Source organism: Culex quinquefasciatus, chromosome 3, assembly GCF_015732765.1.
Source record: "Culex quinquefasciatus strain JHB chromosome 3, VPISU_Cqui_1.0_pri_paternal, whole genome shotgun sequence".
In the NCBI taxonomy this organism is placed as follows: Eukaryota; Metazoa; Arthropoda; class Insecta; order Diptera; family Culicidae; genus Culex; species Culex quinquefasciatus.
The window spans coordinates 178,325,963-178,350,585 of record NC_051863.1 but is presented as its reverse complement, the minus strand read 5'-3'; the positions used below and the strand labels follow the sequence as shown (position 1 = coordinate 178,350,585).

At 34.0% G+C, this 24,623-nt stretch overlaps 1 protein-coding gene across 6 annotated transcripts in view; it reads left to right on the top strand.

Annotated features, from left to right (window-relative positions):
- The window catches only part of LOC6047379 (peroxidasin), a 199,350-nt gene that overhangs the window by 8,146 nt on the left and 166,581 nt on the right, over positions 1–24,623 (top strand). For 5 of the 6 annotated variants that reach the window (XM_038259687.1, XM_038259685.1, XM_038259689.1 and 2 more), the window contains one exon: positions 18,274–18,684. In XM_038259687.1, the coding sequence (XP_038115615.1) occupies positions 18,461–18,684 (224 nt within the window). In that variant the 5' untranslated portion in view covers positions 18,274–18,460. The remainder of the gene's footprint in view (positions 1–18,273; positions 18,685–24,623) is intronic. The other variant, XM_038259686.1, reaches the window with a different exon arrangement.

The window sequence follows — 24,623 nt, the reverse complement described above, 5'->3', positions numbered from 1 at the left end:
AAAAATTTAAGTTGGCGTAAAGGTTGGCATTTTTCGGACCTTTTCGATATCTAAAGCAGTCGTCCAATATTCAGAAATTCCCCGTGGGCACCACAATGCACCGAATTGTGCCTTTCACTGGTCATATAGAAGGAATCTGCCTCAGCAGAGTCTGACGGAGCAAAAGCCACCTCCAAATTAGGCGAATGGATAAAGGCACAGAAAACTCCACTCATCGGCAGCAACCTCAAGCTCCTGGCATTACATCTCCAACAACTCCCTTTCCCGCAAAAAAATCGGCTCTTCTTCCTCTCTGTCAGCTGAGTCGGTAACGTGGTAGTAAACAAATCTAAAATCAGTAGTAAACAAATCAAAAAAGATCAGTAGAGGGAGAGGAAAAGGAGAGAGAGCAACATTTTTGCTTCTCTCGATTTTTTGACATTTTGTGCAGGGTTGGATCAACAACAGTAGAGGCTAGCTGGAACTCAGAAATATAAAGTCCAAAACCGGTCGCAAATCAGCTGTAAAAGCGCATTTAGTGCAGATGTATAAACTTGTTAACGAAAATCCGCAGCTGGTAAATCGTGCTGTATGGTTACTTGGGCGACCAACGAAATTTCTGCGCAGGCTCAACTCGACCGGAAGCATGAAGTTTAGGGTCCCCAGAAACACGTGTAGTTTGAATTTTCGAAAAATATTTAGACAGTACTGAATGGTTTTTCTCCAAAGTTTGCATGGAGAATTAGGGCGGTTCGTCACTGTTGCATACGAGGAAAAAATGCATGCAATAAGTGGTAGTAGTGAACAGCACTACTTTTCCATACAAACTTTGGAGATAAACCATTCGGCCTCTGTCTAAATATTTTTGAAACGTGCACGTGTTTTTGGGGACCCCAAACTTCATGCTTCCCGTCGAGTTGATCCTGCGCAATAATTTTTGTCATTTTTTGTAGGTCAGTGTTATTCACGGCACAAAAGTTGACAAATTCTCTACTAAATCGGTCTTTTTTTTTTAATTTTAATTTTTGTATTTTTTAATCCGGCTGAAACTTTGTTGGTGCCTTCGGTATGCCCAAAGAAGCCATTTCGCAGCATTAGTTTGTCCATATAATTTTCCATACAAATTTGGCAGCTGTCCATACAAAAATGATGTATAAAAAAAAATCTGTATCTTTTGATTGATTTTTTTGATCGATTTGGTGTCTTCGGCAAAGTTGTAGGTTTGGATAAGGACTACACTGAAAAAAATGATACACGGTAAAAAAAATCAATTGAATTTCATGGCAATTTCAGGGCATTCAAAAATCTGCTAGATAAAAAAATGATTCTTCTTTTTATGCTAGAAGGATAAGGTATTGGTTTTCGATGCCTCCCGAGCTACGATGTTATGGAGAGGACTTATAAACAACACATATACAACCAGGGGGTAGCGAAGAAGCCGCCATCTTGGAAGTTCAGATAACAAACACTCAGAATCAGTATTATTCATATTACTTTGGTAACACGAAGTGTGTTATCCTGGTTAAACTCAAAAGTCCCATGCAAATGTGTAAAACCAAACTGAAAAATGTGTAATGCCGATTCACAGTGTACGGGCGCACTGTTTGATCGACCAAAAGAAAAAAGCAAAAAAAGGTAAACAGAAAAATCACTTTTTTCGATATGAATTTTCAGCCAATATTGGGATGGAATCTCCAAGGATATGATAGAATTTGCCATCAGCAACACAATTCACGTATTTTTCGGGTATTTATCGTTTGAATTGCGAGAAATTTGAAAATCAAAACCCAAACAATGATTTGTTATGGGCTACCATTTGACAGCTAGTGCTTTTGTTGTGGGCTCTCATTTGACAACCGTGCTAATGTCGACTGTTGTCAGTTTGCTTTGGTCGGAATAGGGTTACCATCCCCCCGTATACAACCGACGTCGAACCCTCCGAGCTAGGTCCTTTTCAACACAAAAAACACTTGGGTAGTACCCAATGGGTACACAACGTTCTTGCTGAATCAAAACAAATTTGTTACGCGACAAACCCGACAAAAACAACCGTCATGGAGCCTTCCAAAAAGTATCCAAGTGGTTTATCTCTTAGGAATGAGTCATCTCTGTTGCATTAGTGTGAATGCATCGCTCCGTGCCAGGCAAACTATACAAAACCAAAACATACAAAATTAGCTTCCGCATTGCACAGTGGTCCAGATCGTGAAATGAAGTGAAAATTGAATATTCCGAAAAAAAGTGCAGTTTTGGAACATGAAAAGAAGTTACAAATCGACGTCGTCGTGCTATCTTGTCGCACCCGCCATTTCGACGTTCCGAGAAAAACGCGTTTTAATGTTTGACTTTGAACAAACAAAAACGAAAGCACGCGATGTAAACAATGAAAAACACGTTTTGTTTGGCATTCCGATTTTGAAACCGGATAAAAATTCTGCTAAAGCGTCAAGCTATCGGCCCATTAGTTTGCTTTCATCTATTAGTAAATTATTCGAAAGAATAATTCTTAATAGAATGATGACGCACATTAATGAAAATTCAATTTTCGCTGATGAACAGTTTGGATTTCGCCTTGGGCATTCAACTACTCATCAGTTGTTGAGAGTTTCAAATTTGATTCGAAGCAACAAATCTGAGGGCTATTCTACTGGCGCTGCTCTTCTAGACATAGAAAAAGCATTTGACAGTGTTTGGCATAAAGGATTGATTGCGAAATTGAAAAGGTTTAATTTTCCGATTTATATCGTGAAAATTATTCAAAATTATTTGACGGATCGTACTCTGCAGGTATGTTATCAGAATAGCAAATCTGATCAACTACCTGTACGTGCTGGCGTCCCTCAAGGAAGCATTTTGGGTCCAATTTTATACAATATTTTTACTTCTGACTTGCCTGATTTGCCCCCAGGATGTCAGAAATCACTTTTTGCTGATGACACAAGCATCTCCGCCAAAGGCAGAAGCCTTCGTGTCATCACAAGAAGATTACAAAAAAGCTTGGATATTTTCAATTCTTATTTGAAAGAATGGAAAATTACTCCAAATGCTGCAAAAACTCAACTTATTATTTTCCCTCACAAACCAAGGGCTGATTTTCTTAAACCAAAAAGTCATCACATTATAAAGATGAATGAGGTCAATTTAAAGTGGGAGGATCATGTGAAATATATTGGACTTGCTTTTGACAAAAACCTTACTTACAAGGATCACATTGAAAGTATCCAGGTTAAATGTAACAAATATATTAAATGTTTGTATCCACTTATAAACAGGAATTCTAGACTTTGTCTCAAGAATAAACTGTTAATTTATAAACAAATTTTCAGACCTGCCATGCTTTATGCTGTGCCGATCTGGACAAGCTGTTGCTTAACCAGGAAGAAAAACTTCAGAGGATTCAGAACAAAATTCTGAAAATGATTCTGAAACTTCCTCCCTGGTTCAGCACCAGTGAACTTCATCAATTAGCCGAAGTTGACACTTTGAATGTTGTGTCCAATAAGATAATTGATGCATTTCGACAAAAATCATTGCAGTCTTCAGCTGCATTGATCCGCTCTTTATATAGTTTATAAGTTAGTTTTAAGGTATCCCTTTTCCCTTTTGTACATGTAGGACCTCCTACATTTGAAATCACTGAATAGCGAAAGCTACAATATTTCATGAATAAATGAAAGTTGCTAGTATTTAAAATTGAGGTGAAAAGTCATCGTTTGTGATTGGACACTCAATAATATTTTAACTGAATGAATGTACATGGAAAAGAAATTTGAATAAATATAAATAAAAAAAAACGTTTTGTTTGGCTGACCGTTATGTGTAGGGTTAGTGATAGTTCACGATTTTACGGTCAGCGTGAAATCCGTGAAATGTAATGATTTTTTAAAAATAATTTGTCAAACACAAATAGAAATAAAAAAAGCCTTATTAAATACTGTAGAATTAAGCGAGTGAATACCCTTTTCTATTACTTATATAGGGTTAGTGGTTTTTATAAACGATTGCGTGGATAGCGTGAAATTCGTGAAATTTATAAACTGTTCAGATTTTCAGTTTTTTAAAGAAACTAACTAAGTTTAGTTATATTTTCATTCGCTATTATAAATTTTTTAGAGATATTTTATTTAAAAGGAAAACTTAAAACTTAAAAAAATTAAGAGAATCTGCCTTATTTTTTCTTTAAATATTTTGTTTACAATTACTAGTTTTGCCCATTAAAATTTCAAAATTATTTGTTGGATATTTAAAAAAAGTTCAATAAATGAGAATACGCATGCCCTGCATTTTTTCGAAATATAAATAGAGACTATCCCGGACAAACCAGGTGGAAACTTTTTTGATAATTAAGAGATTTTTTTCGTGTCACGATCAAATGTAGTAATGATTTTTTTTTGTTTATTGAAGATTAATAACTAATGATGCATAAAAAGTAGTTCCTGTGATTTTAACATAACATATTCAAAGATATTTTAAAAAATTTAACGTTCCGCGAAATTTGCGTGAAATTTGGTATTCTAAAATTGAGGTCCCCGTGACATTTGCAATTTTCGAGCGTGAAAAATCACTAAGCCTAGTTATGTGCATTTTCTTGAACTTTGGATGAAGTTGTTTGCTGGAGTCCCGAGTTATAATTACAAATGTTTACGGTAGTCTAACTTGTACATGCGTCAAACGAGTTCTGACCTGAAATTCCTTTGGCCAGTTGTCGCACTTACATCAATTTTCAGGGAGTGACAAGACAGCATGACAAGATTGAATCTACTTTCATATGTAAAGTGTCAAAAATGCACGGAGTTTTTTTTTGGGATTTTGTAGAATATCTCAGGATTGAAATCGTATTTTGGGGATCTGTGAAAGTCAAAAAGTGAGGCATTGTGAGCTGCACAAAATGGCGTTCTTAACTCAATTTGTCCCAAAATGCACGTACGATAAGTTAGCACGACGGCGACTAAATGGGAAGGTACAACTTTTGGCTTGACTGAAAATTAGGTTAGGATTTTTCTTCTCTTTGGAAATGCCAATCTAAAAATCTTTTTTATTAACATGCTAAATTTAGGGTTAAGTTCTATAGGAAAGAAGCGCTTATAAAGCTTTGAATACAAATCTTTTCGTTGGTCAAAAATTATAGCCATTCTCAGGTGAAAGCAACTCTAATGTCTAAAAAAAAAACTTCAAAAGGTAAATTTGTGGTACCGCCATCTGGGGAGAATCGGGACTACAGTCAGAATAGGGACAGCAGTTTTAGAGCATTTAATGGTTTTAAATTTGGAAATGGATGTACACATTTTGTTGGTCTGAGTCTGTTCTAATTGTAACCAACCAGAAAAATCAAAATATTGTGCTCCTGCATGGTTAATCCGGTTGTCCCAATTCGCCCCATGTGTCACGATTCGTCGCAGTTGAGGGTTTTTTATAAATTTAAACTCGAGATATTTATAATTAAAAATGTAAAATGAACAAAAGACAGCTGTGATTTTGCCCGCGTCTCCATCTTTCCCTACAACCTCAACTTAGCAGAATAGAATATGGTGAAAAGAAATTGTGTTACATTTCTTCCCAACCCCCTCCTTTTTAGTTCTGTGGCTTTGAGCTGACGGAACAAGACGTTACATCCGTCGGCCTGCCAGACGACGACGGACGGACAGAAACATTGGGTGGAAAAAAATGTCCATCATGTTCGTTTCCGCCGTGGGGAACAGACACCCGGCCCACACCAAGAGGTGTCACCACCACCGCGCTGTCGTGGGAGCCAGCTCAGATGTGTCACTTAACGGACCGGATTTAGCACGTGCCGCCCCGCCTTCGCGCTTTTTCTCTGAGAAAGAATGGTTGTTTGCTAGAAAAATGAGAAAGAATAAGGATGGAGGTGCGGTCCCATGTGACCGGAAAGACCGGGTAGTAATCCTGGGAATTACACAGGAAGTCCATTCATCCTGTTTTGGTTCTATGAACACCTGTGTGGTGATGGCTTGTAGCAGATACTGTATAGAAGATTCCGGGATGTTTGTATTCATTGAACCATTTGGTTTGAGTATTTAAAGAAAATATTTTTGAAAACAAACTTTTCTTGATGGAATATTTCATGCTTGGCATATTCTAATTTACAAAATTAGCATATTTTCCGGTTTGTTTCATTATTTACGCAGTCATTTTGTTTAAACTCACAAAGAGGACATAACGTCTAACTGACAGCAGGTGCACACCACAATGGAATAATTTGCAGAAATTATGCATCCTCACTATCTCGTGGTCGTTCGTCCCAACTAAAAATAAAGAAATAACAAACTTCCTGCATCTGCTGACCATGATCTCGAGCCTTTTTTTCCTCCCCGTTTCAACGCTAAAAATAAAGAAAACTATGCAAATGAAATACCAAGTTTGTGTGAGGCGAGGAGCCACCCCCCAAAATTTAATTACGAAGAAAATGTTCATCAGACAAATTTAATTACTCAAAGTCTTCCGCAAATTCCCCCCTTGGATCAGCTGCAGAAGACTCCGAGGGCTCTCCTCCCCCCCCCCACTGAGTTTGTACCTGCCTGCTAAACGTCGCAAAAGCTCTCCGCTTCCGTGTTGATTTTAGTTTTCCCCCGAGGGGGTGGTAACGTGTGGTGGAGCGTGGTTGTGACGATGTGACGCGCATCTGCTCTGTTTGGGGCCACGTGGATGGGATAACGTACAAGATGTCCATTGCTGGGGCGGGAAGGAAGGAGGAATAAGTTCTGCCAACAGTGAGTCTACAACATGGCCTTTCTTGTTGTCCCGTGTCTGTCCCCGCAAACATGCGGTGTCTTTCCTTCAAGAACATGGCATTCTCGAGAAGGAAGAGATAATATAATTTTGTCAGATTTGTTTTGTGACAATTTGCAGGAGGAAAATAGAGAATAATTTTTTGAGTATTGTTTCCTAAAGTTAAAGTATTCATACACAATATTTGAAACCAATTAACGTAAAATATTTGTCTTGCACAAAAAAAAAAAAAAAATGCTTCGTTCAAAGTTTATCTCTAAGCTACCACAATCAGTACCAACTTCTTTGCCGAAGTGAGTAGTGGAAAAATCGTTGAAGGATCGGTAAACTATCTGTCAAAATGAACAAAATATTAAAAATCTTTCATTTCACTGACATCTCGTGCAAAAGAGAAAATCGTTTTCTTTGGATTTATGACCTAATTGTTGATTAGTGAAACTATTTTGACAGTTTTTTCATCCATCCATAAATCCATCGTTGCTCTCGACCAATGTCAAAATCCTGAAAAGATATAAAAAAATATTCACACAAAACATTTATAACTTGAAATGCTGAAAACACGCTACACACATTTGTTACTTGGACTACTTAGAAAACTCAAAATACTTAAAATTATTTAAATACCTAAAATACTTGAAATACTTAAAATACTAAAAATACTTAAAATACTTCAAATACTTAAAATACTAAAAATACTAAAAATACTAAAAATACTAAAAATACTTAAAATACTTAAAATACTTAAAATACTTAAAATACTTAAAATACTAAAAATACTAAAAATACTTAAAATACTTAAAAAATTAAAATATTAAAAAACTTAAAATACTTAAAATACTTAAAAACTTAAAATACTTAAAATACTTAAAATACTTAAAATACTTAAAATACTTAAAATACTTAAAATACTTAAAATACTTAAAATACTTAAAATATTTAAAATACTTAAAATACTTAAAATACTGAAAATACTTAAAATACTAAAAATACTTAAAATACTAAAAATACTAAAAATACTAAAAATACTTAAAATACTTAAAATACTTAAAATACTTAAAATACTTAAAATACTTAAAATACTTAAAATACTTAAAATACTTAAAATACTTAAAATACTTAAAATACTTAAAATACTTAAAATACTTAAAATACTTAAAATACTTAAAATACTTAAAATACTTAAAATACTCAAAATACTTAAATACTTAAAAAACTTAAAATACTTAAAATACTTAAAAAACTTAAAATACTTAAAATACTTAAAAAACTTAAAATACTTAAAATACTTAAAAAACTTAAAATACTTAAAATACTTAAAATACTTAAAATACTTAAAAAACTTAAAAAACTTAAAATACTTAAAATACTTAAAATACTTAAAATACTTGAAATACTTAAAATACTTAAAATACTTAAAATACTTAAAATACTTAAAATACTTAAAATACATAAAATACTTAAAATACTTAAAATACTTAAAATACTTAAAATACTTAAAATACTTAAAATACTTAAAATACTTAAAATACTTAAAATACTTAAAATACTTAAAATACTTAAAATACTTAATACTTAAAATACTTAAAATACTTAAAATACTTAAAATACTTAAAATACTTAAAATACTTAAAATACTTAAAATACTTAAAATACTTAAAATACTTAAAATACTTAAAATACTTAAAATACTTAAAATACTTAAAATACTTAAAATACTTAAAATACTTAAAATACTTAAAATACTTAAAATACTTAAAATACTTAAAATACTTAAAATACTTAAAATACTTAAAATACTTAAAATACTTAAAATACTTAAAATACTTAAAATACTTAAAATACTTAAAATACTTAAAATACTTAAAATACTTAAAATACTTAAAATACTTAAAATACTTAAAATACTTAAAATACTTAAAATACTTAAAATACTTAAAATACTTAAAATACTTAAAATACTTAAAATACTTAAAATACTTAAAATACTTAAAATACTTAAAATACTTAAAATACTTAAAATACTTAAAATACTTAAAATACTTAAAATACTTAAAATACTTAAAATACTTAAAATACTTAAAATACTTAAAATACTTAAAATATTTAAAATACTTAAAATACTTAAAATACTGAAAATACTTAAAATACTAAAAATACTTAAAATACTAAAAATACTAAAAATACTAAAAATACTTAAAATACTTAAAATACTTAAAATACTTAAAATACTTAAAATACTTAAAATACTTAAAATACTTAAAATACTTAAAATACTTAAAATACTTAAAATACTTAAAATACTTAAAATACTTAAAATACTCAAAATACTTAAATACTTAAAAAACTTAAAATACTTAAAATACTTAAAAAACTTAAAATACTTAAAATACTTAAAAAACTTAAAATACTTAAAATACTTAAAAAACTTAAAATACTTAAAATACTTAAAATACTTAAAATACTTAAAAACTTAAAAACTTAAAATACTTAAAATACTTAAAATACTTAAAATACTTGAAATACTTAAAATACTTAAAATACTTAAAATACTTAAAATACTTAAAATACTTAAAATACTTAAAATACTTAAAATACTTAAAATACTTAAAATACTTAAAATACTTAAAATACTTAAAATACTTAAAATTAAAATACTTAAAATACTTAAAATACTTAAAATACTTAAAATACTTAAAATACTTAAAATACTTAAAATACTTAAAATACTTAAAATACTTAAAATACTTAAAATACTTAAAATACTTAAAATACTTAAAATACTTAAAATACTTAAAATACTTAAAATACTTAAAATACTTAAAATACTTAAAATACTTAAAATACTTAAAATACTTAAAATACTTAAAATACTTAAAATACTTAAAATACTTAAAATACTTAAAATACTTAAAATACTTAAAATACTTAAAATACTTAAAATACTTAAAATACTTAAAATACTTAAAATACTTAAAATACTTAAAATACTTAAAATACTTAAAATACTTAAAATACTTAAAATACTTAAAATACTTAAAATACTTAAAATACTTAAAATACTTAAAATACTTAAAATACTTAAAATACTTAAAATACTTAAAATACTTAAAATACTTAAAATACTTAAAATACTTAAAATACTTAAAATACTTAAAATACTTAAAATACTTAAAATACTTAAAATACTTAAAATACTTAAAATACTTAAAATACTTAAAATACTTAAAATACTTAAAATACTTAAAATACTTAAAATACTTAAAATACTTAAAATATTTAAAATACTTAAAATACTTAAAATACTTAAAATACTTAAAATACTTAAAATACTTAAAATACTTAAAATACTTAAAATACTTAAAATACTTAAAATACTTAAAATACTTAAAATACTTAAAATACTTAATATACTTAAAATACTTAAAATACTTAATATACTTAAAATACTTAAAATACACAAATAAAAATTAAAATGTTTTAAAACATTTTGAAATATGAAGTAATAAATTAGTCAGTTTCGGTTACCAACTCCGATTTGGTTGGTCCACCAACTCACACAAAATCGGAAAAAGTTGCCCCGACCTCTCTTCGATTTCCCTGAAACTTTGCTCCAAGGGGTAATTTTGATCCTTGATCACGAATAAAAGGTCTATGGATGGGATGGTACGGATTTTTTACGAAGACACGTTTTTCAGTGCTTTGTTGCTCGAAACCGTGAGGAGAAAAAAAAATTGTGTCAAAGTGCCGCCCTTTCCAGTTAAAAAAATCGTAAAACTTGTCATTTTATGGTAAATTTAATGTAATTTTTGATTCTGCAATAAACTAGAGGTAATTCTTTGATTAGGAACATAATTTATCATTTTAAAACTACAGCTGGCTGCGCAAAAAAGGTCGCTTTTGGGTCGTTTAATAACTTCGCGAGAAAATAATCCTAAAAATATGGTGTCTTCGGGAAAGTTGTTCTAAATAAAATGAAGCTTTTACATCTGAGAAATGGTAAGAATTGGATAACTATGGCGTCCTCACCATGTATAAAAGTAAAACGGTTGCATTTCTCCATACATTTTGAAGATTTTTCCCATACAAACTTCAAGCATTTAGAGGGAGATGTCCCGTGGTCAGAATGAGCTCATTTTTGGAATTTAGCCTAGTTAGTGATGGGCCAATCTTTGATTTCAGGGGGTAGCCCCGAGGAAGCCCAAATTTGGAACACCCTAATAAACATAATGGGTTGGCATGTATTCTTCAAAAGTTAACTGAATTTTATCAAAACATTTTTTTTTAAAGTGATGATTATAACAAATTTTGACCAGTCTTCTAATATTTAGAATTTTCCCCAACTCCAGAACTATCCGCCGGTCTAGTTGCAAAGTTGTGCATGTCAGCATCGTCGGCCGCCGTTGTGGACTGTTGGGGGCAGGCCTTCTTCCACGTGGAAAGCAGAAGGAAGAAGGTCATATGTATGTGTACAAGACTCCTGGCCCTGGAATTGCGCTCGGGCTATCCAAACAACGACGTCCTTCCTCGGACCCACTGCTGTCCTCTGGCCGGCCAGAACTTCATGAAGAGTACAATTATTATTCTGGTCATGAATTTGCTTTGAATATGATTTTTTGTGCTCGTTCTTTGTGGAATCTCTTGGTTGCGTTGCAGGGCATCGCTTATTTCCCAGCATTTTTGTCACTGCGTCTGGTGTGGTCCCTCCCGGTGGGGGGGGGGGGGGAGCGGAGATAAAACGAGAACTCTAAGGATTTTGTGATGGGAGGAGGGCGTCGTTGTCAGCTGCTTCTTCGAAACCAAAGTTAAGGCGAGGGACAGGGGAAGGGTAGAATATTTTCCCATTTTGATTCAATTTAGCAGGCTTATCGCAAACTAATGCACACAAGCGAAATCAAATTGGATTGGTTCAACGAGGAGGAGTTTTGGTGGGGGAAGTGGGGTAAAATTGTCCGCTTGGTTGGAATTTGAGAGGCTAAATTGATTAGCTGAGTTCGGTAGAGAAGGGGGTGAGGCGCGTTTGTCCCTTCTCATAAATTGATCCACATTCTTGCCGGGAGATGGGATCGTTGATGGAATATAGAAACCATAGCCGGAAGGTTGACGGGACGATTTCCGATTTGGTTTGGTTTATCTTGGAGATTCCACCGAAAACCGTTGTGTGGTTGAAACGGGCGGAAATTTAATATTGGATAAGTAAAGGTTTTTGGGTGAAATTTAATGTTGAAAGGAGCGGTCATACAATAAACAAATAAACACAAGAAACAAGAAACAAGAAACAAGAAACAAGAAACAAGAAACAAGAAACAAGAAACAAGAAACAAGAAACAAGAAACAAGAAACAAGAAACAAGAAACAAGAAACAAGAAACAAGAAACAAGAAACAAGAAACAAGAAACAAGAAACAAGAAACAAGAAACAAGAAACAAGAAACAAGAAACAAGAAACAAGAAACAAGAAACAAGAAACAAGAAACAAGAAACAAGAAACAAGAAACAAGAAACAAGAAACAAGAAACAAGAAACAAGAAACAAGAAACAAGAAACAAGAAACAAGAAACAAGAAACAAGAAACAAGAAACAAGAAACAAGAAACAAGAAACAAGAAACAAGAAACAAGAAACAAGAAACAAGAAACAAGAAACAAGAAACAAGAAACAAGAAACAAGAAACAAGAAACATGAAACAAGAAACAAGAAACAAGAAACAAGAAACTTTTTAAGTTTAATTTGTAACGTTTTCAATCTAACATTGTTCGACAATCTTAATTTTAGCATGCCTCAGCAGTTCAGTTATCCCTTTTGATGCACATTCCCCGCTCGAACCAGATGCCCGGCTAAAGTTCCTTCATCTGGAACGCATAACTTGCAAATTGCAAGCTCCATTGAAAATCACTTCGCCAGCCATCAGCAGCTTCGAGCGCTCCCAGAATAAAGCGCACCCACTCAGACGAACCTAATTAATTAGCTCACAGGACACTGAAGTGGCCTGATGGCTACACTTTGGATTTATCCTCCCACACCCCTTCTCCACTTCCCCGAACTGGTGGGCTGAACTATATAAACTATGTTCGCGAATAGCCACGCCACACTGCAGCTGGCGGCCTTGAACTGCCCTTCTGGTGGCCTGTCCGGGGCCACCGAGGAACCGTAATCAGGAATTCCCTGCGAGAGAAGCAGATGTCTTTCATAATGTTCGCTCCTTTGAAGTTTCGAGCTCGCCGCGATTTTATGCACTTTGCTTTCCGTTTGCACTTTAAACATTAATTTCAATCTGCATCTGCTGCATGCATTGGCGGTGAAAAAATGAACACAGAAGCATCAAACACCCCCCCCCCCCAAAACAAGGGCGTAAGTTATTTGAATATTTTTGTATTTTGCAATTTAAAAATTACTGCATCTCAAAGCCGTTGCATCGCATCAAAAAGTGGTCAAAGACAAACTTGTAGGAAAATGGACGGGCTTTCTGAAAAAAAAATACACACCACTTTTACGAGATTTTTTTATTTTTAAGTTTAAAAGTCAAATTTTAAGGTGATGTCACGATTTTTTTTCGTCCAAAATTTTTGAGGAAATAGCCTAAGATGTCACAAAAAGACTGACGAAAAATTCAGGATGGTATGTCTCTCCTAAAAAAATACAAAAATCATTTACTAAAACTGTTTTTTCCAAAAGTGTTCTAAACGTCAATTTTTTTTAAGACCGATAGTAGGAATCGATTTGCCAGACAATTTTACATAAAAGTCACCATATTGACAATTGTCCTTTGTCCTATGTATCCTAGGAAAGATACAGCGGTTTAAAAAGTTAAAATGTCGAAAAAATAGGTTTTTTTGTGGTTTTTGGCAATTTCTTTATGACAGACTTGATTTTTTAGTCTCGTAAATATTTTTTCTGGAAAGCTCGTCCAATTTCCCATAAGTTTGCCTGTGTACCAGAAAAATTCCTGATTTGAGCTGGAATTGCTCAGTAAGTTTCAAAGTATAAATACTCAAAATATTCACAAAGTGCCGCATTTTTTCGAAAATACTAAAAAAATTGAAAATTGCAATATGGCTATCAAACGAAACGAATTTTTTTATGCAATTTCTATTTTTTGAAGTTTTTGTTTGTTAAAAAACTAAAATTTACATAAAATACCGCATTTTTCCGAAAATACTCAAATTTTCAATATTTGCAATATGAGTATCAAACGAAGTGAGATTTGTCATGTTTTTTCACATTATTAAAGTTTTTTTTAGAAATACTTAAATTTTCACAAAATATCGTATTTTTCGAAAGTACTCGAAAGGAAGCAAAATTTGGGATGTATTTTAAGCGAAATTGAAATTTGAGATGCATTTTAGCTTTATTAGAGTGTTTTCCTGAAATACTTAAATTTTATATTGTATCAAAAATTTTGCTGGAATTGGAGTAATTTTAGAAAACTACAGTTTATTCCAGAAAAACTTCTATATTGCAAATTATGATTTTTTTTTCGAAAAATACGGTATTTTGTGATAATTTTTGTATAAACAAAAACTCTGATTAAGTGAAACGACATACAAAATTTTGCTTCGGTTAATACCCATATCATGAAAATGTGTGCTTTCGAAAAAAGGTATTTCGAGAACAATTTTGAGTATTTATACTTTGAAACTAACTACATTAAAAAAATATTCTTATTGAAAGCATTGAAAATTTAACATGATATGGTTGCATTTAGTCGATTTTAAAAAGATTTAAAAAAAAGTCAAAGTAGTTATGTCACAGACATAACCGGAATGGCGTAGACTACGTAAAGTTTTGATATGTGGACATAGAGTTTTCCATAGCTTAATTTTGAAGAATTAGCTAGATACTTGAAATACGTTAACGGAATAAGATCGTGAATCGTGAGATGGGCCCCCCGACACCCAGTAAACCAGTAAACTCAATCGGACCGTGTACGTACCGGTTGTTGAAACGTAAATCGTACACGATTCGAATTGAATTCCGATTGTGTTGATCTTTACTAGAAAGAGATGGCAAATCTAATGCAAACAAAACCGCAGCATGGTTCCTTAAAATAGTTTCATAGCATTTATACCAGAAATTTCCAAATTTTAAATTTTGTCGAATGAAGTGTGTCCATTTTTTTCGGACATTTTACAGCGTTGCTAAATTGATTCACACAAATGACTAATTCGAAATAGCATTCCAATGCTCTCCACTAATGCTTCAAAAACAAAAACAAAATTGTTCCTGCCACTCTCTGTGGCAGGATGTAGTCAAACTGAAAAAGAAATCGTCTAACAGAAATAAATCCAATTTGAGACGGTCGATTCCGACAATCTCCAGACGGAATGAAATCTCAAAAGCATTAAAGTTTAAAATCGTTTTGGAACACGTCATACGCCGGCAGTGGGCCCCTCCAGACCGGAGGACGGAACGGACCAAATGAAATCATCCTCCGTCGTCGTGCTCCTTCATGGAGAAATAGAAGACCAACTGGCTAAGGCGATAAAGATGGACGCTATTTTTAGTTGTCGTCAAAGCAGAAAACAAGAAATAACCAACAAAAAAAAACACAGTTCTTCTGTTCTCACTAGTCCACGAACACTTCCATCCGGCGCAGCACGGGGAAAGAAACCCGGAACGGGAGTATGAAATAGGATCTTCCAAAACAAACTACCCCGGCGTGAGAGAGACCGAGTGCTGGTCTCTAATTTGCTTCCTCCTGTAGACCGGAGCTGGAGTGGCCTCTAGACCCATAGACATCCCCGTGATGACCTTTGGGGCGTGGTGTTGGGCAAGCGTATAATTCATTTGTTGGGTAATTTCAACGCTAGGGATGGTCACGAAATTGTATGAAATTTTCTACGTTCTGTTACTTTCCTTAAATTTCTCGTACTGTTTCGGAAAAGTTGTTTTCTGATCATGTTCTCAAAAAGTGACATCCCTACCCCGGAAGCTAGAGCACCATTCCTGCCGGTCACTAATCTAACGCGTTCTTGTACAGGCTGTAGGGATGCCAAAGGGCACCGAATCCGCAACAAGACAAAAGACATAATAATTAACTCTTGCCAACACTGCGGCCTGGCAACGGTGGTGGTGGCGCACACAAATTCCGTTGCTGATGGCCATAGGGATGCTCGCCCCGAGGAGGGGATGCTGGTGAGTTGGGGTAGAATTTCCGCGAATTAACAGAGTGTTTATTAGCATCCGAATGTTGGCGCGCTTAAACGGAGCATAATAAATCATTTATTAACGAAGCGAGACGGAATGCGGCGCGGAACGGTGGGATGGCGTGGGAGGGAGGAAGTTTTTCCGAGACCGAGACCAGACACAGCCTGGAGGTGGCTTGGTGCTGCGGCGAAATTGCGTGGTTTTGATTAAGTGTGTGCTGTGAAAACTCGTCTGCAATGAAATTGGGTTTTTCTGGAAAAAAAATGAGAAAAGCTGTCGCGAGAATTCCAGGGAATATGCGTTTGAAATTAAAACAAATACGTGGAATTACTTCAAAGCAATTGCAGTATTTTTTGTTGTTGCTATGATTATTTCACACGTCTTTTTTAACTTAAAGAACCATGCGTTTCCAGTGAAATGTACTGAGAACTTATTTTTATGGAAGAGCACGGTGCCTTAAACTGTTGTTGTAATATAAGTACAACTTAAAACAATTACTTTAATCAACGAGTGTTGAAGATAATTTTCTTTAGCATTAGCAGGGCTAGTATTTTTTCCCCAAAAGACCCGACTCCACCGACTTCGGCTCCGACTCCGGCTCCGACTCCAACTTCACAGCCCTGGTTTTTTATTCAATTTGTTTCAAAGTACAACAAATTTTGAAATATTTTTTTTTGTATTTGGCAATGTTTTTTAATTTGTTTTTTTCTTTACAAAATTTGTTCGAATCGGATTATAGCATTTTCCGATTCGTTGTACAATTTTATACTTATGACAGCTAAAATTAGTTTTTGGATTTCAGGTTCTTAGTGTTATTGAAACAGAAATAATGAATATCTTCAGATTTATAGGCGTTTTCAGCAGAAGAATTTCCATTTCTTATGAATTATGATCAAATTTATATCAATTTTATAAAATTTAATCAATTAAGTTTAATAAACATTTATCATACAAAAATGAAATTAAACATTAAAGGAAACCTTTATAATCATCAGTTTCCCATTAATTTTCCAATTTGCTCAATTTTAGGCTGGAATTTATAAGAAACACAGAGACCATCGGAGTCACCTCAGTTTTTAGAATAACAATATTTAACGAAAACTTCAAAATTTTAATAGAAAAAGGAGTCTGATAAACTGAAAATAATTTAATCAATCATATTTCAGATCGATCAACAATATTTTATATTTTTGTGAAATTCCGTTGTCAGTAAGTAGTAGTTTTTTTTTTCGGCAAAAGCAAAATATTATATTTTTATTTAATTTATAACTAAAACTTTCAAGCCAGCATTTCAAAACCGCCTTTGTCATCCAAATTTTCAAGCAAAAATACCCAAGAAATACCAAAGTTAATAAGACGTTAGTTTGACGTATGTGTGTTTCATCAATTCCAAACTAAAACAGTGTTGAAAAGTAATACTTTTCGATACAAGTTATGCAAAGTTGAACGTATCAGCACTCAAATAAATGCTGTAGTGAACTTTTTAGCTCTGTTCTTTTTGTTTACCTCTATTTCGTCACTACAGAATAAAAGAGAAAATCGTGACGTCAGAAATGAACTCAAATCGGTGAAGGTTCATTTTGTGAGTGACTTAACAGTTTGGCCTAGTTTGACAGCACACATTGTCCCCAGTTGTCTGTAGGAAAGAAAAGGAGGCGAATATTCCTAGCCTCAAAATTGTGTCGCGAGTTGATTTTTCCCCTCTATAGAGGAGAAAAGCAACTCGCGACAAAATTTTGAGGCTAGGAATTTTGACAGGTATGATTTTCATAAAGTATTCGTCTCCTTTTCTCTCCCACAGAAAACCTGGGAACGAGGTAGCTGTCAAACTAGGCCAAAATGTTAAAGTCACTCACAAAATGAACTTTGAGTGATTTGAGTTCATTCCTGACGTCACGATTTTCTCCTCTATAGTTTGACAGCTACCTCGTTCCCAAGTTTTCTGTGGGAGAGAAAAGGAGGCGAATACTTTATGATAATCACACCTGTCAAAATTCCTAGCCTCAAAATTTTGTCGCGATTTGTTTATCTCCTCTATTAGGTTTTACGCCGACTCGATTTGGAGGTTAGAAATTTGACAGCTTGGCTGCACTGTTTACATTTTTTGCACGTGTGTCTCCGTAAAAATGTGTGTGCGTGTGCGCTCGTGACGTCACGCTGTAAAACCTAATTAGGTTTTACGCCGACTCGATTTGGAGGTTAGAAAGGAATTCACTGTTTACATCGACTTAGTACAGTTCGATGCGGTCGTCCATTTTGTTTTGGGGAAATTCGTCGAAAATCTACAACGACCATGTAAACAGTGCACACGAGCTGTCAAATGACGTCACGGCGTAAAACCTAATTAAATAAATTCTCTAGCTAACCTCGTAACTAATAACTGCTTTTTCTCTATTTTTTGACAGCTCAGCCAACGCCGGACAGTGTGGCATTGACATAAATAACTAAAAAGCATCGGTCTCGTCACTTTACGTCAGTGTGTTACTAGCCCCCAGCTGGCAGCTCAAAAATTTATCACCAATTCCAGAAAAATCTGCTCAGCTCGTGTTGATAAATAGTGCTGGTAGCCAGAACAAATACAAATTTCCTAAAATGTACCAATTACCGGGGCCACCCCCACAACCACTTCGCGGTTGGCAACAGTGCCGGCGGCGACGGCTGTCGCTAGTGGTGGTGATGGTGCTGCTGGCAACACTGGTGACCACAACCGACGCGATGAGCTGCCCGCAGAAATGCTCTTGCCAACAGCGAACGGTGCGGTGCGTCAAGCAGCAGCTCGATAAGATTCCGGAAATGCCGCTTGACACCAACATTGTGTGAGTATACTGGTTTTTTTTTTGCATTTTGCGAGCTAGAGATAGTTTGCATTAGATTGGATGTGTGAAGGAGAGGGTTCTTCGTAGTTTAGACTTGTATAAAATGTGTGAAACTCGTTTTCACGATGAAATTGCAGTATTTGGTTCTGCATTGATAACGTCATGATTCGAATTCCCGGACGCTTCGAAACCCGGACACTTCATCCTGTTTTATCAATTATTTGAATATAAGTTCGCATTTTGAATGTCAAAACTGTTTTATTTGATGAATTCCAACATCAACTTTCATTTATAGTTTGTTTGAACGCTGTAGTTAATGCCAAAACAGTCAAATAAAATTAAATTATAAGTTTACCAAAAATGCGAAACATTTCGCTTGAAATATTTCATAGGCGTTCGAAGCACCGGGAAGGCAAAGTAGAAATTTATGGTTTCGATTTCCTTAAATTCTAGCAAATTTTTACATAAACTATCGATTGTTTTGATGTTAACAGCTTATTTGAGACCTAAAGAATGCCATTCACTAACATTTCAGTCCAAATTTGTGCGATTCATAAGTAAAATCGAGTGTCCGGAATTCGAAGCAAAAGTGTCCGGAATTCGAATCAGCTTTTATCAGTGTCCGGGATTCGAAGCACAACAAGTCATTTTAATTTTAAAATTCTGATGAAAAATTGTTAGAAATGACATATTTTGCATTGCATTTTCCAACTTATAACATGATTTTTTGCCAGCTGTAACAAAAATGATATGCTACTATGTGTCCGGATTTCGAATCATGACGTTATTTTCTCCAAGTAATTTTATCTCCCTTGAAACAGCATGCGTCTCCATGAAATTGTTCACAGTTCAAGTTTATCCATGGAGTAGCATGGCATTTTATGAGAGAATTTTTAATTGTGTAATTGAGTTCTAAAAGTTGAGTCTGCTTGTCTGTGGCCCCCGTTCGAATCTCTAAAGTGCGTAAGCATTCCGCAATGTGTTGTGTTCTCGAAATCCCCCGTAGTACCCTTGTGGAGAGTACGGCTCACTTACCGATATCCGACTCTATCACCGGAACCGTCGTCCTCACCGGGGCAATCCCGGCCATGCAAGGTCCTGGCACCATAAACAAGTTACAATGTTTCGCTCTCATTTCCCCCCGGATTGGGCTTGACTGATTGTGTGGATGTATTGCACACATGAGTCTGTGCAGAGCCAACAACCCCCACGACATGGCGCAAAGTATCGTCGTTGTTGAAGGATAAATATGTTGCGGCTAGCGGCAAAACACCAAAAACAAGTGTCCAACCTCCCCTGGTTTGAATCTATGGACACAGGGTTGAGGTGAGGGGGTATGGCGTGTCGTGCGAGCCATTGTAACCCGGGACATAACCTATAGATGGCACTTGGCGCACATTGGGCCCTTCGAACGATTGAACTCATCCGCCGCACCTGGTTCTGGTCTTCCCTGGGTGAGGCCCGCATCGCCACTGGGACCATGGTGACAAGCCAAATCTTTTAAATTTGCGTTCTTTTATTTTTTTTAATTTATTTTTTTTTGGGTTACGAAATTGGAAATAGTTGTCCTAGCCTTTGTTAATTTTGGTTCCTGATCACGAATCCGAGGTCTATTTTTGAAAAAAAAACCCGTGACGGTGGGGCAGTACGACCCCTTCCAAAAAAGTTGTCTTTTCACTAATTTGCAGCCTGCAATGGTGATGATATGGAAATTTAGTGTCAAAGGAACTTTCATGTAAAACGCCCGATTTGATGACGTACTCAGAATTCCGAAAAAAGTTTTGTTATCTAAAGTCAAAAATAGTTTAAAAACCTTCGGCATTTTTCGTTAATCGACTGTTAAAAAATTGGGACATGCCATTTTAAGAGAAATTCATTGTATTTTTCACTCAAGGGTATTTTTTTCCGTTCAGGACAACATTTTTTATTTTAAAATTTCGTGTTTTTCTTACTTTGCATGTTTATTTGCAGCAATTCCATTTGAAAAGAGCCTAAACCAAAAAAAAGTTCTCCGATCGGGCTCCAATTTTTTTTCTGGGGGTTCAATCAGACCGCGCACTGGACTCACAATCCAGAGGTTGCTGGTTCGAATACCGCGGCGGGCGCTCTAAAATTCTTTGTGTAAATATGGGTATCTGGCGCCGTCGCTCCGTGCCGTACTCAAACACTTAGGAGCCCAGGGCGGCGAAGTCCTTGTAGTTAAAAGGAAGATACTAGTGGTTGGTACTAGCAGCTATAAAGTCAACTTCGTTTTTTTCCTTGGCCAAAATAATTAAACCCGTATTTTTTTTGTTTGGTCATTACAGTGACCTACATCGTGCTAGGGTGGTTCAAAAAATTGCAATTTTCGTAATTTTTCGCAAAAACCACTTTTTTCAAAAAATCATATCTCCGCGCCATTTTATCCGCTTCTAGCTGTCTTTGACTTAAAAGAAAGGTAATTAGTTTGGCTAACGTCATGATTCGAATTCCCAGACGCTTCGAAACCCAGACACTTCATCTTGTTTTATCAATTATTTGGATATAAGTTCGCATTATGAATGACAAAACTGTGTTTTTTGATGAATTCTAACATCAACTTTCATTTTAAGTTTTTAAAACACTGCAGTTAATGCCAAAACAATTAAATAAAAAAAATATAAGTTTACTAAAAATGCGAAACATTTCACTTATAATATTTCATAGGCGTTCGAAGCACCGGGAAGGCAAAGCAGAAATAAATGGGTTCGATTTCCTTGAATTCTAGCAATTTTTTATATAAACTATCGATTGTTTTGATTCTAACAGCTTATTTAAGACCTGAAGAATGCTATTCACTAACATTTCAGTCCAAATTTGTGCGATTCATAAATAAAATCGAGTGTCTGGAATTCGAAGCAAAAGTGTCCGGATTTCGAATTGGCTTTTATCAGTGTTCGGGATTCGAAGCACAACAAGTCATTTTAATTTTAAAATTCTGATTAAAAATTGTTAGAAAATACATATTTTGCGTGCATTTTCTTGAAACTGACTGTTTATACTACATTCTGATGATATTTCTACATTTCCAACTTATAACATGGTTTTTTTGCCAGCTATAACAAAAATGATATGCTACTAAGTGTCCGGATCTCGAATCTTGACGTTATTTGGGAAAAATAGTATGAAGTTTCAAAAATCTAGCTTAACTCTTGAAAAAGTCGTATGAAAACTTAATATGGCTTTTTGACCGTGTATGGACCAAAGAGCCTGGGATAACTTTAAAATTTTAGCGATGAGCTATACATTTTTGGGTATCAAAAGTTGCGTCTTTCAATTACGAACATTTTTTGAACCACCCTAGCACGGTGTAGGTCACCCTAATGGCCAAACAAAAAAAAAATGCGGGTCTTATTATATTGGCCAAGGAACCCCCAGAAAAATTTTGAGCCCTATCGTTTTTTTTTGGTTTTGTAATGAAAAAAGTGTTTAAAATTCCATTATACAACTGTCCAGTTGCTTTGCCATCATTAGTTTCCAAAATATCTAAGTATTGAGGAAAATTTTATTTTTTGCGAAAAATATTTTTTTTGCGGTGCTGCACATTGGGATTTCATAAAAATTCAAAATATTTTCAAACAAGCCCAAACATGCTAAATATGATTATCAATGCAAAAAAATGCATTTTAGGTTGTTTTCAGTTGATTTGACGTCTATTTTCATGGACATTTTGAAGTTTTTTGGAAAAATATGTTTTGCCCCCTTGTATTTTCAAACCAATTTAGAGGGTGGGGGGGGGGGGAACTTGACATAAACTTAGAAAAATATTTGCAACGGCCTAATGTAGCAGATAATAACAGAAAAAAATGTACAAACATAAGGAGTTTGCTCGAGTTATTGAGGATTTTACGAAAAAAGGTTTAAAAAAGTTTATTGTGTCGATCAAAGAAACAAAGAGCTTAAAAAAAATACAAAATGTTAATTTTTGTAAAATCGCGGTTCGAAAAGTCAAGAGTAAAAATCAACCCTAAGGCTGGTACAATTATTATTACAAGTTGTTCTTACCCTCCCCATCCCTTTGAAAAACGGCCCGAAAAATCGGACGACAGAAAATATTTTCTTTAAACTTCAAAATTTCAAAGGAAATTCAAGTGCAATCAGCAGAAATCAACTTGAATTCCCCTGCATTTAGGATCATTTTTAAGCATGGTTTTTAAAAATTTTGACGTTTAGACCACTTTTCAAAACAGCAGTTTTAGTAAATGATTTTTGTATTTTTTTTAGGAGAGACATACCATCCTGCATTTTTCGTCAGTCTTTTGGTAACATTTTAGGCTATTTCCTCAAAAATTTTGAACGAAAAAAAATCGTGACATCACCATCAAATTTAACTTTTCAACTTAAAAACTGAAAAATCTCATAGATGTGGCGTGTATTTTTGTTTCAGTGTATTTTTTTCAGAAAGCCCGTCCAATTTGCTACAAGTTTGTCTTTGACCGCTTTTTGGTACGATGCAACGTCTTCGAGATACAGTCATTTTTAAACTTATGGGAAATTGGACGAGCTTCCCGGTAAAAATATTTACGAGACTGAAAAACCAAGTCTGTCACATAGAAATTGCCAAAAACCACAAAAAAACCCGTTTTTTCAACATTTTTTATTTTTAAAACCGCTGTATGTTCCTAAGGATTGAACAAAGGACAATGAGTTATACGGAGACTTTTATGTAAAATTGTCTGGCAAATCGATTCCCACTACTGGTTTTTAAAAAATTGACGTTTAGACCACTTTTCAAAAAAAAAAAAAAACAGTTTTAGTAAATGATTTTTGTATTTTTTTAGGAGAGACATACTATCTTGCATTTTTCGTCAGTCTTTTCATTTTAGGCAATTTCCTCAAAAATTTTGAACGAAAAAAAAATCGTTACATCACCTTTAAATTTAAGTTTTAGACTTAAAAATCAAAAAATCTCATTGATGTGGCGTGTATTTTTCTCTCAGTGTATTTTTTTCAGAAAGCCCGTCTTATTTGCTACAAGTTTGTCTTTGACCACTTTTTGGTACGATGCAACGTCTTCGAGATACAGTCATTTTTAAATAACAGAATACAAAAATATCTAAATAACTTACACCCTTCTCAAATGTCATTTTCGAGTACTATTGGCTCCATATACACAAAAATGGCTCATATAGGACTAGGATAACATGTCTACAAAGTTTCATTGAAATCGGAGAGGGTCGGGTACAAAAGTACCAGAAAAATTCCTGATTTGAGCTGGAATTGCTCTAAAGTGAACGAGATGAACTGTTTGTTTTTATCTAAGGAAAATTAGATGTTACCTTAGATTTGATCAATATATTGAAACCTATCAATATTACTTTAACAGTACAGTAATACATGTAGGATCTCCTACTTTTGAAATCACTGAATAGCGAAAGCTACAATATTTCATGAATAAATGAAAATTGCTAGTTTTTATAATTGAGGTGAAAAGTCATCGATTGTGATTGGACACTCAATAATATTTCAACTGAATGTATGTACAAGGAAGAGAAAATCTGAATAAATATAAATTAACATTATTTTTTTTAAATGTACTGTTATATAATTTTACATTTGACAATTGGTACATTCAGAAAAAAATGTAATTTGACCTCTATTTAGGAATACTACACCATTCAAAAGGTACCATAGATACTTCATACCTTCCAAATATGTATTTTGTTCTTTGTGATTTGACCATGCTCGAACCACAACAAAATGATCTCAGAACAATTCTTTTCAGATTTATTATTAGATTTTGTCTTAATCAATTGTCAACCATCACACTTAACAACCCACTAAAATTAAACTCTTTTCCACTGCGAAGTTGTCACCCTGGCCCCACCCCAATAGCTATCGACCTCCTCCCAACAGGCTGCCATCGCCGGAACGAGCCCCGTTTATGTCGTTGTGCTTTATTGTCAGCAAGGGGAAAATGA